General features: G+C 41.3%; 1 protein-coding gene across 8 annotated transcripts in view; it reads left to right on the top strand.

Annotated features, from left to right (window-relative positions):
- Positions 1-14,822, top strand: part of PPFIBP1 (PPFIA binding protein 1) — a 124,813-nt gene that overhangs the window by 83,107 nt on the left and 26,884 nt on the right. For 3 of the 8 annotated variants that reach the window (XR_011048172.1, XM_068400381.1, XM_068400378.1), the window contains exons 8-13: positions 6,391-6,483; positions 6,979-7,071; positions 8,848-8,962; positions 10,480-10,512; positions 11,841-11,902; positions 12,799-12,883. Coding sequence is in view for 7 of the 8 variants with exons in the window: in XM_068400381.1 (XP_068256482.1) it covers positions 6,391-6,483; positions 6,979-7,071; positions 8,848-8,962; positions 10,480-10,512; positions 11,841-11,902; positions 12,799-12,883 (481 nt within the window). In the remaining variant the exon portion in view is untranslated. The remainder of the gene's footprint in view (positions 1-6,390; positions 6,484-6,978; positions 7,072-8,847; positions 8,963-10,479; positions 10,513-11,840; positions 11,903-12,798; positions 12,884-14,822) is intronic. The other 5 variants (XM_068400383.1, XM_068400380.1, XM_068400385.1 and 2 more) reach the window with 3 other exon arrangements.

Here is a 14,822-nt window from a genome sequence, read left to right as displayed (position 1 = left end):
CAGATGTCATTCATTTCTAGAAGGAAAGAAGCCATCACAGGAGACAAAATTTGCCCTTCCCACTTCAGTCAGTGGTTTACCATCTCTCTTCCAGTTTCCTACATATTTTCCACTGAAATGTTCCTCACTTGGATTGCAAGCATAAGAGCAAAAGTTAGGCTTGCTTTTGAATTACTTTCTTTGGACCTGTCTGAAGTAATTCACAGACCCAAACAAGTCCACAGGTTGAAAATTTGAATCATGTTCAGATTTGAAAGGTAGCGATCATTTACGTAGTGATGGCAGTGTCCGTTCCTGCAGTGTAGTACATCTGGGTGTTGCCAAACTGTGGGTTGGATTCATGTTGCCTCCATGTTACCTTTTCCTCTAGTTTGATACCAGGTGTTATGTGAAGGATCACAGCATTGCCTTAAAAGCAGCTGATTTTGTAGTCCAGGCGAGCACTGTGCATGGCAATGCTGGAGAAATTGGCAGGAGTAAAGGTGGAGGGAATCATTGAAGGTTGTCTGCATCCATAGGAGGTGTGTTTAAGAACTGGCTGCTTTCACAGCTCACGTGTTGTCTCTCTTCCCACACAAGTGCTCGGCTCTTTCATGAATTACAGCATACAACAAGTAACTCTCTTCACTTGTATACTGACACCTACCATAAGCAGCCCAAATGATAAATAAATGAGTTGACAACAGCAGTAAATGGTTTTGGGGAGGCAAGGTTTGGTCCAAATGACTGCAGTGAGCAGGTGCTTTCAGAACTGGATTCCACTGCATCTCCATTGGTAAACACACTGTGGTTTCTTGTGCTTTCCAAAACGTAATAAAAGTGATTGGGCTTTGAGTGATCTGCTTACTCTCTTTCTGTCCTTGTTTTTATTGAATATGATTCATTGCTGAGCCTTCCTGTACTCTCCCTTCCTTTGTTTCCACCACCACGTGCATGTGGGTTGGGGCAATCCTAAGCACAGATACAGGCTGGGCGGAGAATGGATTGAGAGCAGCCCTGAGGAGAAGGACTTGGGAGTGATGGTTGATGAGAAGCTCAACATGACCCGCCAATGTGTGCTTGCAGCCCAGAAAGCCAGCTGTATCCTGGGCTGCATCAAAAGAAGCGTGGCCAGCAGGTCGAGGGAGGTGATTCTGCCCCTTTACTCTGCTCTCGTGAGACCCCACCCGGAGTACTGCGTTCAGCTCTGGGGCCCCCAACGTAAGAAGGACATGGAGCTGTTGGAAAGAGTCCAGAGGAGGGCCACGAAGTTGATCAGAGGGCTGGAGCACCTCTCCTATGAAGACAGGCTGAGAGAGTTGGGGTTGTTGAGCCTGGAGAAGAGAAGGCTCCAGGGAGACCTTCTAGCAGCCTTCCAGTACCTGAAGGGGGTCTACAGGAAAGCGGGAGAGGGGCTTTTTACACGGGCATGTAGTGATAGGACGAGGGGGAATTGTTTTAAACTGAAAGAGGGTAGATTTAGATTAGATATTGGGAAGAAATTCTTTACTGTGAGGGTGGTGACACACTGGAACAGGTTGCCCAGAGAAGCTGTGGATGCCCCCTCCCTGGAAGTGTGCAGGGCCAGGTTGGATGGGGCTTTGAGCAACCTGGTCTAGTGGAAGATGTCCCTGCCCATGGCAGGGTGGTTGGAACTAGATGATCTTTAAGGTCCCTTCCAACCCAAACCATTCTATGATTCTAATTGCAATCTCTCCATAACTTGATAGCACAACTCAGCATACCAAGGAGGTGGACATGGAGCTACCTCTGTTCCCAGAAAAGTGGTTGCAGTGTGGGGACCACAACGTGCACCACAGCTCTGTAGGTTCTGTGCAAGAGGCTTACCTGCATGGCAGCTATGAAGACCTTTCTCTCTGAAATACCTTGAAATACACTTAATGTCTGATAAAAATAAGATAACCTAAATTATGTTTAAAAGGTAATTAATATATAGATTTATATCCTGGATATTTATGCCAGAACTAATGAACTATTACTAGAATGTTCCTCCCTTTGAAAACCAGAATGATGTAGTTTAGTGTGATAGAATTTATTATGCTGTTTCTTCTTTGTTTCAACACCTTAGAGCTGTAAAAAGGCTTAGTCTTAGACACTGAAAGGCTGATATGTCTTAATTTCCATTTTTTTCAGCGGAAAAATGAATGACTAATTAGTTCTAAGAGTCTCAGCCATGCAAAATCTCTTAACAGGTATTTTGGAGGCAGTATTTATTTAGAAGTACACAGTATTTTATTCAGTGTTGATCTAATTATATTCTTGTTTAAAGTAGTAGATGATCAATTCTTTCAGCAGAGCTGAGTATTTAAATGAATGAAAAACACATTATGGCATTTACTTGCAGTGTTCAAAATGGAAAAAATTTCATACCCAAAGTGGGAAAGAAAAACTATGAATATTGCTTCTGGTTTTATTTACGGAAAAGAAAGTGAAAAGCAAAAAAAAAAAACCTTGACATCTTAAAACAAGTTTTGTGGAGCTTCTGTCTCCTGCAGAATTATCATTCAGATTAAATCCTTCATGTTATCCAGTTTTTACTTATGTGTGTCATTGCAGCTTCCCATACCAGCTTGGTAGGTTTCTCATATTCACCATTCTTTCTCTTAAACAGATGCTTCACAAGATCTGTAAGCTTTTTTTCCCTTGTGCTCTAGGACTTTGCTGTCTAGGTGTTCACAAATACACAGCTTTTTCAAAGATAATTGTATACTTAATAGAGATTTATAATTGTTCTGTTCTTTAAATCATTCCAGTCTTTCCACTTTCTCAGCAGACACCAGTAGTATTTTCCTTAAGGAGCACGGGTGGTCTGAGTTGGGCTGAGTTTATGTAAGAAAATATAGTACAAGGGAGTTTATTTAGGGAGGAGTCCATAACCAGACATGGTCTTTGAAGCAGAAGCCAGAGGGTAAACTGGCTCACTCATGGGGAATTCTTCATAATTTAAACACCACCAGTCTACTTTGTGCAGATGAATTTCTGAGTGGAGCAAAATGACAAATGTAGTTTGTGTTTCCAGTGCCTGTAAGGAAGCCTCTGACCCCCGAAGCTTCAAGTTATCATGGCTTTTTTGTGCGTCCCTGGCCCTGCCATGAAGAGCACAAGTAACATGAGCAGGGAAGGAAGAGGCTTTGGGAAACAGGAGTCTGTATGTCCCACCCCATCAGCTCCATTCGTGGATCCGTGTGAGGAACAGCTGTTGGGTGTTTGCATTCAGGGACCTGACTCTGGATCAGAAGAGGACCATTTCATGGCTCTTTCCTGTTTTGCAGGTTTTTAAGACAGGAACATGCATTATGCCCAGGGCAGGTACTTTAACCCATTTATGGGTGCCCGAAGAGGAGGTATTAAGTGCAAGCAAAGCAGGTGCCATACACTGGCCACCATGTAGGTGACTGTTTTACTGCTGATTCATCCAAGTCAGCTAGGGACCTCAGTGGGTTTTTAGTCTGGTCTCAGATCCTGATGAACCTGTGCAACATTCTGATTGCCACGCGGTCATACACACCTCAAGCATCATGCTGGTCCCAAAAGCTCTTCAGGTCATAAGCAATTATAATGGTTGACACCTTCAGGTTTCAAACAATGCTGTGATCTCCTTGCTGGGGCTGCTGCAGGAGGGGACAAGGTGCAGTCCTTGCTGTGAAAGGTTTGTAGTCAAAATCAGTTGAACAGAGAATAGTGGAAGAAAAGGGTAAATGTTTTAGGGAAGCAAGCAGGAAAGTGAAATACACTGGGAGGATTAGGATTTCTTAGGGAACCTCAGTGCCTTTGATAATCTCTGCCTCTGATAGCTTGCCCAAAGTTAAATAGTAATTCAGTAGCAGGGGAGACAGGCCTGTTTGGGCCTTTTCTTTTTCCTCTGCTCGTTTATGCAAGGCTTGACCATTTCTTTTGTACTAATGAGGGTCTGTATATGGAACCTGGTGAACCTTTAATGTACTCTCCTTCAAAAAGATGAGAGTGAATGTCATTTACTGTTACTGTGTTGTAGATAGCTTAAGACATGAGTTAATGTTGCACTTGCAAGAGAGTAATTGAAAATATTTTTAGGGCAAAGCATGCTGTTAGACCTTGTCTTTAGTTCTATTTAACCCCTGAGAAATTGTACAGTATTTTTGGTGACCAGTTACCAGTGTTAAAGGATCCGATTACCCATGAGACCCGTAACAGATCAAGCAGAACAATTTAGTTTCTGCTCCAAGATCTTACACTCTTGGATTCTGGTTGCAAGATTGCTCTGTTTTCTGTGACATTGTGCGTGTATGTTGACACTGCACTGCTGTTAGTTGATACGGGTTGTGCTGACTTCTTTTCATAAAAGGAGAAGAGTTTTGGTTTGTTATTCATTTTGCATCGTAGGGGCCTTTTGAATATGGGTAACTGGTTTCCCTCTCCTCCTTCAGTATTTTAGAAGTCACATACTTCAAATGATAAATAGGTAGGCAACAACCTCAGCAGTTATTGCTACACAAGCATATTTTGACATTGGATCATGCCAAAGCAAAAATAATGGTTGCAGGAGAGAAAAGCCCCAGACAAATCATTTGTCATAGTGTCAAAGCTGACCATCAGACCTGGGAACATAGATTTGTTAGAGATTTCGAACACTTGGTATTGATAAGAAACAGCTCAATTAATGTAGTCATATGGACTGACATCCATGTACATTTATACTTAGAAGAGTGATGTGCTTTGTAAAGGTCACAGATGGAAGCATCAGTGAGGAATTGCAGGTGTACCCAAATCAGGAAGTCATACATTAGCAGTGGTAATTACTAATAGCATCAAAATGTTCCAGATTTTCATTTTCCTTGTAGTTCTTGTAAGTGAGCTTGGATCTTGCTAAAGAAATGCAGATGTTGCTTTGTTGCCATCAGATTCATTACGCACAAAATCATAACCAGAGGCTTGTAAGCTCAGAAAATGTGGCATAGGGCTGGAAGGCAGGTGTTACTAAGGACCCACGAATACACTCGAAATGTTAGCTGCTGGCTTGTTAATTTATAAATCTCTATTAATTATACAGTTAGCTCTGAAAAATTGTACTTAACAGTTGTTAGCTTGATGTAGTGTTGCTTGACGTGGATAGGATTTGCCTTACCGTGTAGGAAGACAAGCAAACACAAGTACCATACTATCTTCTTGGTAGTTTAAAAGCCATTACGCTGCAGTTCAAGTCCTCTTATGTTTTCTAGGGTGCACAAAGAGCTTATCTCCTCTTTTGAGGAGATTCCTGGTGATACAGCATTACAGTAGCTGCTGAGAATCTGCTTTTTTTTTTCTTTTTTTTTTCTTTTTTTCACACAAATGTGATACTGATCTGGTGTCTATACGTAAACTAAAGGTCAGTGAGATATACATGAGGCAGAAGTTTGCTGGACATCTTTGAGTTGCGCGAAAGCCACAGCTTTCAGGTGATGTGTTCCTCTGCTGAGCAGGAAGATCATTTTCCCAATAAGCTGTAGTTTGTTATCTCTTGTATGGGGGGACACTCTGTCCTTGCTGTCCCCCCTGGCTTCCTGTGGGTCTGCAGCTGGCCACTTAAGGTCCCATGTCCCCATCTAGAGGATGAGGAGGCTTGGAGAAAGAGTGCTTAGCACCTTGGTGGGGCAGTCAAACTCAGGGTTTGTTTGACCACTACAGTAAGGAAGCTGTAGAGCTGGTGGTGCTCAGGCTGACCTCCAAACCTGGTAGGTCTCTCCAGGAGGATGGCCAGGAGGTTGAGCCATTCTCCTGAAGAGCTCAGATGTGAGTTGGTGGTGGCTCTGAGTTTCTTCCAACCCAGTCTGAATTTGCAAAGCTCAGGTGTAGTGGCACCATTGATGCTTAAACACATATCCCTTTGTGCTTGTAGAAACCAGTGATGATTCTTGCATTCAGCACTCAGTTAGAGGGGCTCATTTGGGTGGCGGAAACATGGATTTACACTGTCATCTCTTCATATTTTCGAAAGGCGGGTAACAGCTGGCGAGCCTGGGGTGGGAGGGACTGGAGAGGGGAGGATGTGACTACTGCGTATTGAAGGACGGCTACCGTGGTTTTCCATTACCCACTCATAGTGGTGGACATCTAAGCGGTTGAGCAGCCAGAGGGGCAGGAGGCCTTTCTTGGCCCTCAGCACACAGAACACAACTTCAATTTGTGTCTCCCTTTGTCCTCTGCCCTCTTGCATTCAGAGCAGTAATGCAAAAACTGAGAAATACAGTCCCTGGATATCTAGGAAGCTCTGAGTTGCTTGACTTAGTTATGCATTTGGGTGGTGGTTTTTTTGTGTATGGAGTGCCTTTTATTGCTGCTGTGTTTTTATGGTCCTACCAATGCGTAGATATTGTTCTGTTTTGCTTACTGAATTTCTTTGTTTCTGGTCTTGTTTTTCCCCTGACTCAGGATTTGATCCAGGAAATAAATGAATTGCGGTTGAGAGTGGGAGAAATGGACAATGAAAGACTCCAGTATGAGAAAAAACTGAAAACAACCAAGGTAAGTGAGGCTGAGGGGAAGAAGCAGAGATAGGTGTAAGTCAGGTTTTGGAAGTTTGCTCTCTTTTCCCCCATCCTTGCCTGCACCCTGCAAAATCCGAAGCACACTCAGGCCCAGGGGTATCGTGGTACTCACTTAGCAACAGGAGTTATTTCCAAATTTCATGCTGTGGTTTTCAGATCTGGGCATTGTTTTTTATGAAGAATAACTTACCATGCAGCTGGCTGTTAACAGTAAACTTATTACCTGTTTAGACCCTTGTTTCACATATGTGTCAAGAAACACCAGTTGCAGTACATAAGGCATGTGCCATAGGTGAGACCAAAGCTGAGCATTTATTTTCTCCTAAATGTGCTAAAAATCAGCCCCTTCTGAAGAGAAAGCATTACTTAAGTAATTCTAGCAGCCTGTTTCTGTGTCTAACTTCTCTTTGCCATTTAGCCTTATCTCTTTTCTATCTTTAGTTTTCTCTCACTCCTCTGTCTCTGTTACCAGTCTTTAATGGCCAAACTTTCTAGTATGAAAATCAAAGTGGGTCAGATGCAGTATGAAAAGCAGCGGATGGAGCAAAAAAGCCAGATGCTAAAGGTGTAGTAGTTTCTGGGTAACATTTGGCCTGTTTTGAATCCTTCATGTTCCACAGTTTTATGGTCTGTCTTGCATCGTGCTGTCATGCTCTGTTCTTCATTAATTGCTGTGTGTTGATATGCAGTGCGCCCTTTCCCATTAGATGTGGAAAGCTCTTTATGTAGATATTCCATGTGAACAGCTTTTATGTTGGATGGGAGAAGGTTTTAGTGTTGTGAACTTTGCATAGGTTACACATAATGGAATTAGACTTCAGTTAAAATCATTCCCCTTCCAAGGGAAGATTGCCTCTTCTGTAGCTTGCATCCATTATACAAACAGAACTTTTTCTCACCTTTTTAGAGAAAATTTATTCATGAAAACTAGCTAGAAAATAGTGATTCTTTTATACTGTCCCCTCTCCCACATGTAAATTTACATATCATGTTTCTAATTCAGGGGAAGAAACACACATCAACAACCACATGCAGCTCTAGTTGCCCATGGGTGTAACAGCAGTTTCTCAAGTGACCAAGAGATGGTCTTGTTTTGGAGAAGCATGGGTCCTACACTGGCAGAAATCCCATCAAAATCAGTACCAAGCTGGAGCACTGGAGGACTGTATTGCCCAACCACTGTTCTGGAAGAACCTTTGATTTCTTGACAATTTTAAGATTGATATATTTTTTAATGATGCTTTAGAGCAAACAGGAACCAATTTCAGGAAATTCTGTGGTCTGGGCCGTAGTTTAGGTCGCAGACATCACTATATATTTCCAACAGATCTTTTGAGGGAAGCTCGGGAATATACCTAAGCCACAGTATTCTAGTTTGGTTTATTCCTTTAAGGATTTAAAACTTCAGTTACAAGCTGTAAATGCCAAAATTATGAGTCTTGCTTTGTTTTGTTTTGTTTACAAACTGAACGAATTAAATTTTCAGTGTTGGGTACATTTGCACTGAGGGTCCTGTCTTGATGATGCTGTTGCACAAGATATCCTCGGACATCAAAGAAACATGTTACTAAACTGGGTAGGATTTGACTCAAATTTTTAAAAGTTAAATGCATGGATCCGTGCCAGTCACTTGCTAGTGCAGATGGTTAGATCTAAGTTAAAATTTGACAGCATTTATCTAATACACCCCAACTCCCCCAAACACCATCTGTCTTATTCCCATGAATCTCAGTTCTAAGCTTCCTTTCCTAATCCTTGATCAGCAAACCCAAACTGTGGCAGAGGTACCACGTTTTCATCTGAACTGCTTTCCAGTATGTGTTTATGTGCTTGATGGTGTCGTGATTGATTTTTCTTTCATAGAAGCAGTGGTTATTTCTGAAACTGTCCTCAGCCTGGTGTAAGCACAGTTCCATAATTGTCCAGCTTTGAACATGCAAAATGCCCTATAAATACCAAAATAAGTGTTTGTAAATTTTAGCATTCAGTCTCATCACCTGCACTTTTTCTGTCTCTGCAAGGTTAAATAAATAAGAAAACTGCTTTTTTTTTGCTTTACTCTTTCTTTTTTAAATTTAGATGTAAAATCTCTTTTCAATTATACATGAGACTGACACTTCGACCATAGGCCCCCTGGTCTTGCCCCCTTATGGACTCAGCGATCTGTTGTGATGTTCAGAGTCAGTTTGGTGGGAGTACCCTCAGCCAGTGTAAATGTCAGGGGGCCCTTGGTCGTTTCCACCGGCTGAGGACCTGTCCACTGTGCTTCATAGGAGGGAATTTTGGAAACGTCTCGGATGCGTGCGGAAGTTGTCACTGAGTGATTCTATGTCTGTTACAGGATGAGCTAGCAGCTTTGAAAGACAAGCTAGAGCAGAAGGAAGCTGAGGTAAAAAAGTTGCAAGAAAAATTGGTTTGCAAGCTGAAAGGAGAAGGCATTGAAATACTGGACAGAGGTAAGAAGGGAGGCTCTCTCACCATGTCCTCCTCAGTCACCTCATCTGAGGTCATGTTTCTGTGAATGGTTGCACAGGAAATTACAGATAAAAGCCTCAATTTTCATGTACTTTCTGTCTTCGTGTTTACTTCTTTTAACATATTTAGTGGGCATTCATGATGCCACTGCTGAACCTACCATCATAGCAGGTTCTTAATCAACTTTAAACTAGCCTAAGTAATTCCTAGTTAGCTCTTCACACAGCTTGCATGATGCCTCAAAAGATGCTGTTTATATTGGCAAAGAAATCCTTAAAATAATTTCAACAAGTTCCCCAAAAAGGTTATATTGAGAAGGGAACTTTCTGTGCAGGTATCTGTGCTGGGCTTTGCTTGTACACCCCTTACTGGTAAAGAAGGGGAAAAGCCATACTGCAAACCAAAGTATGATGTGTACCAGCAAATCTTCAGTGTGGACCCAGCCATAAGTAGGTGAAATTGAGGACTGGTTCTGTATTTGTGCACTGCATAAGTCTAAATCCTAATTAAGCTTGAATTAGCACAGAAATTTTACATGCCAGATAATTCTTTTATTTGCTTGCAAAGAAGAAACACAATCAGTATTTATTTGGGGGAAAGTTAGATTGGGGAACTTATTTAAAAATATAAATTTTTCTTTAAAGCCTCACAAAAATTTTCCACAGAAGTTTTTGACCTGCTGCAATTTCACTTCTGAATATATCTCACTGATAGTTATTGCTGATTTTAAGATTGTGCTTTCAAGCTACAAGAGGTTAATTAGGCTCCCTCCCTGACCTGAGGACGAAAATGCTGTGTGTAGATCATCACACTTTATTTAATAAAATGTTCTGTTTTAAATACCACTGTGTAAGAGCACTAAAGTGACCACATTGAACCGTGATTCCTTTTTTTTTTTTTTTTTTTTTTTTTTTTTAAGAACATTTAAATGTGAACAAGGTCTGGCTTTATTGCATTTATGAATACTTCCTGGGGGCTGCTGTGTACGTTGAACTCCCATTACCCTCTGGTTCTCAGCTTTAGCTTAGTTTTCAGTATAACTCATCAGAGGATCTTCAGCCATGCTAAACCATTTTTTTTTCTGCCTTGGAGCAAATATAGGAGTAATGCTATTTGCAAATAACACAGGTTATCTGCCCCATGAGCTGAATTGTGCTTTCTGAACAAATATGCATATATTATCACTTAGCTGGCTTTTGCCAGTAAAGTGTTAACTTAAGATTAATCTATTGGCATAAGCCTTTTCTGAGGCCTTACAAGTGAAAACATACAGTCGAAAAATACATCCTTGAGACAGGTAGTTGTGTATGAGAGCAGTGAGACTATTTTGTGTCATTAGGAACGTTAGTACTGGGGAAATGCGGGTTGAAACCGTGAACTGCTTGCTTCTTCAGTACATGAGGAATAGTTAACTCCTTAAGTATCAATATTGTGTTAAAAGTTATTTAATGTCATAACCTTCATGCTAATTTCAAATCCAATGGATTTTCCTGCACAGATGAAAATTGTAAAAAGAAGCTCAAAGATAAAAGTAAGGTTTCTGGTGTCTTTCCACAAGCATTTGCATTTCAGAAGTGCTTTCCAGAACAGCTTTCTGCATGTGTTTGCAAAACTGCTTTAAGAAACATTGTCAGGGTGCATCATCTATAACCCTTAGTTACACTTACAGTAAAATTTGAGAATAAGGGTGGATATATCACACTTGAAATATGAAGTTTTCTGAAGAAAAGTTGATAGGCAAAGAAAGATTCGGTCTCATGGAGACTCACAGAACAGTTGCCTCTCGATGAAATGCAGTCACAATCCAGTAAACCAGATTTTCTGTTAGCATAACTGAGTGAAAATCATTGGAACTGGATCAGTTGCAGTTTTAGCCCAATGTGTCTAAATGTCTTTTATCTAGAAAGCCAGCCAGGCAGCCTGTTTTCTTCCTGCATTTCATTAGGGAGGAAAATGTTCTTCCCACTCTGTTTTCCAATAAATTTTAGGAAGTTAAAACCAGGTAAAATGCTTTCTTGCCCGTGAGTTTGGCCACCTGACTATGTTTGTAACAGAATTTAAAGGTTTACTTCATTTATGCAAGGTAGATTTTTAGCAAAAATGGAGATTATTGCCATTCTTTTTGAATTTCTAGTCCAGAACACCTCCAAAATCTAACCTTGTTAGAACATACATTTTTCCATGTATTTATACTTCTTTGTAAATAAGGATTATAGATGAAGCACAGAACACTGATGTCTGTATTAGGGACCTTTACCAAGTCTGAGCTACAATATATATTCTAGCATGACTGCTCATCACAGCAAATACTTGTATCATTCCATTGTGCTGTCCTCATTTCTACATCCATACTGAATTAAGACTAAGCATCACTGCACAATGCTTTCTTCATCATACCCATTAATCCTGTTGCTTTGTATAGTGGGTTTTTGAGACGGCGTTTGGGGTGTTTGTTGACTGTTGTAATGAGGATATGTTTTATTGCACTCCAAATGTAATATTTTATATTTTGGACTGTTTGTTTTGCAATTATTTGATTATTTGAAAGAGGGAGATAGTGAAAGTCAAGCAGTAGTTTTACTCTTGACTTTTCCATTTTCCTAAGGATGGAGGGTGGGTAAGGAAATTTCCTGAATATCATCATTTCCGTGATAAAAATGTCAGAATAAAGGTTTTGAAGAAAAAGGGTTTTCTTCTATATATTTCCTTCTAAAATAGAATTTAAATGGCTTGTGTTTTGTCTTTTAATTTGTAAATTTACTTTCAGATATTAAAGAGTTGCTACTAGGTTTTTTGTTTTTCTTATTTCCTTACACTGTCTTATTTAAATTGACTTGGAAAACTGTATTGTGTTTTTAGATATAGAGGTACAGAAAATGAAGAAAGCAGTAGAATCTCTAATGGCAGCAAATGAAGAGAAGGTAGCAAAATCATTATTTTTTCAGTCATCATTCATCAGATTGAGTTAAATCTCTAAAAAAAATCTTCACATATGAACTTCACAGAATCACAGAATGTTAGGGATTGGAAGGGACCTCGAAAGATCATCTAGTCCAATCCCCCTGCCGGAGCAGGATTGCCTAGACCATATCACACAGGAACGCGTCCAGGCGGGTTTTGAATGTCTCCAGAGAAGGAGACTCCACAACCTCTCTGGGCAGCCTGTTCCAGTGTTCGGTCAAACAAATTGATTCAATTAAAAAATCAAATTTGTAAGAATCAATGATTCACCATAGTTAGAAGAACTGCAGTGCCTTTAAAGACTGTAACTGAGCATTTATGAGCTCTGTTGCATGTACACAGAGTCCTTACACTGTTGTTACTTAATTCGTGTGACTGCAATTTACACCGTGTTCTGAAAATGTAAAGAGCACCATACAAATCCCATGAGATATCACAGGCTGCGTTTCCAAAAGGGCTTTCTGTGAAGTGTGAATTGTTTTCATGTATGGTTTTGTGCATTCATATGCATGTGCATTTTGTAGGATGTTTTCTTTTGATCACCAAAGCCCTAAATCCTTTGATTGCTGCTTTCTTTGTACATGGCAAATTTATTATACTCTTCCTTTGACTTAGCAAGGGAGCTGAAATCCACTTTCAAGGCTAGGACAATTCTGGTGATTAACCAGATCACAGTTTTTGCTAAATACAGGTTTTGGTATTTCAAAGACTCTCAGAGTTCTGGGTCCTGTCCCATCCACACGTCCCATTTATTTTAGTCTCACAACCAATTAAACTGAAGAATATGTAGTATTTATATTTCTTATTTTTGATTTGCTAAAGGAAGAAGCACAGTCACAACTTTCCTTTATTTTAGGATCGGAAGATAGAAGAACTTCGGCAATCTCTGAATAGGTACAAGAAAGTTCAAGACATGGTGATACTGGCTCAAGGTAAAAAAGGTATTGTACAATTAAAAAAAATTAAACTCTACTCTCATTTAAACTCTAGGTGCATTGTGGTAGTGTTACATTGACTCTTAGACTTGGTATCTTTGGAGGCATATCTTCGGTAGAGTAAAAGCCAGTTCTTCAACTGATGTGAACTGTTAAATTGCCTTTTTTGTCCAGGTAGCTGCCCATTTGGGTACTGTCCCATTTACCATCTGGTAGTAGTAACTTATTGTCGTGTTGCTTATTTCCACTTTGTAAAATTAGTTTGAATATGACAAGCTCTCAGGCTCTTTCCATAGCCTCCTGAAATGCCTTTCAGGGCTGGCTGCTACATTAGCTGCTAAAAATTGCTGTTCCTCTCTTGCATGTATTCCTGGGGAGGGGTTGGTAGCTGAGCAGAGCGGTGCCTTGAGCATGCACATTCTTACGAGCCAAACCAGCACCGCCCCAGCGGCTGCGCACGCTGTAATAGCAATGCCTGAGAGCTGCAAAAATGTCTGTAGCAAAGTGGATGTGCTGCCAGGACTGTGTTGTGATGACACACCACGTCTTTGGCATGTAATGAAGCCTTCGAAAACCACCACGTGCGGCGGCTGTGGAATAGTTCTCCTTCCTTATTGCAGTGGAAGGTCAGGCTGGCTTTTTCTCGTCTTTCCTACCAGTCTCTTCTCACACACCCAAAAAAAAGCCTTCTCTGCCACCGGATAACGAACTGAACGGTGTGGCTGAAATGGTAGCTATAATATATACCATAATGTGTAGTGGTACCTTTCATATATTCCTAGACTAGTAGAGGTTTCCAGATCCAGGAGCTTCTGATCCCCAAAGGAGATAAATGTTGAGGGTGATGGTCATCAGTTTGATGTAAATGCACTGAATACCCTATCTTTCCCCTTCCTTCCTTAAAAGAAAAGCAAAAGAAACACATGTAGAGCATTACACTGAAATGGTTCTGGGATTTCAGATGAAAACACTTAGACAGTGGAAAATCTCCCTTTACAGCAATAATCCTGGCCTGTTTGCATTACAGTTGTAGGATGGGTTTTTTTCCTGCATTATCCTGTTCTTTCAGTGCTCAGGTTTCGTTTTGTAGGTCACCGTTCTCTGAAAGACCTGTCCCCAGCAAATTTTAGACATTAGCATTCTGATAATATATGCACATGTAATATATGTGCAACTTAAGAGTCTGTGTGCCACAATGTTGTATGACCTTGTTATGGAAACCTCCTTTGTCAGTGAGTCCTCTGAAGGCAAGACAAGGCCAACCCTTCCACAGACCTTGAATTGACACAAGCTCTTGAACTGACACAAGCTCGTTGCCTGAGCTTCTTTAGGACCAACAAGGGCTTGTAGCTTTTGTTGGCCATGCAGATGTTGGAGGTGGGTGACCTTCATAGGAGAGGGATACAGGAGCCTCCAGGGATCCTTTCAAAAAGTGAAGATTGTCCACAGCCAGAAATAAGTGAGGAGGCAAAATACGTATTTTTGTGGTGGTGGATTCATGTTTGGTCTCTTGGGTCTGCTGTCTTGGGCCAAGGCAGGACAAGTAGAGGGCAGAGCCTCATCCGGACATGCTGCCAAGACCGGGGGTGAGACCCAGGGAAAAGAGAGGTTCCTGGTGCCCCTATTTGTTTCTGCCTGGCTTTTGAGAGGCCATCCCTGCGGGGAGGCAATTGCAGCAAGGAGGTCCTGACCTCCACTCCTGAGGGCGCCGGCTGATTTGCAGGGCTGCGTGAAAACCCTTGACCACAGTCTCCAGCTGCCTGTCCTGCCCCCTCATGAGCTCTGCAGCCCTGAGGTGGGCACAGCAGTGGGTTCAGGAAGCAGATTCTCTTAGTGTGGCATCATGGACATAAGCCTTGATGAGAGGTGGCATGCACCAGAGCATGCTGGGCTGAAAACCATCTGTGGGCTTTGGATCTTGGTATGTAAGGGCTTTTCCTTACAT

The sequence above is a fragment of the Nyctibius grandis genome, chromosome 5, assembly GCF_013368605.1.
Source record: "Nyctibius grandis isolate bNycGra1 chromosome 5, bNycGra1.pri, whole genome shotgun sequence".
NCBI classification, from domain to species: domain Eukaryota; kingdom Metazoa; phylum Chordata; class Aves; order Nyctibiiformes; family Nyctibiidae; genus Nyctibius; species Nyctibius grandis.
Note: the sequence above shows the minus strand (reverse complement) of the source record. Positions and strands in the feature narration are given on the sequence as shown.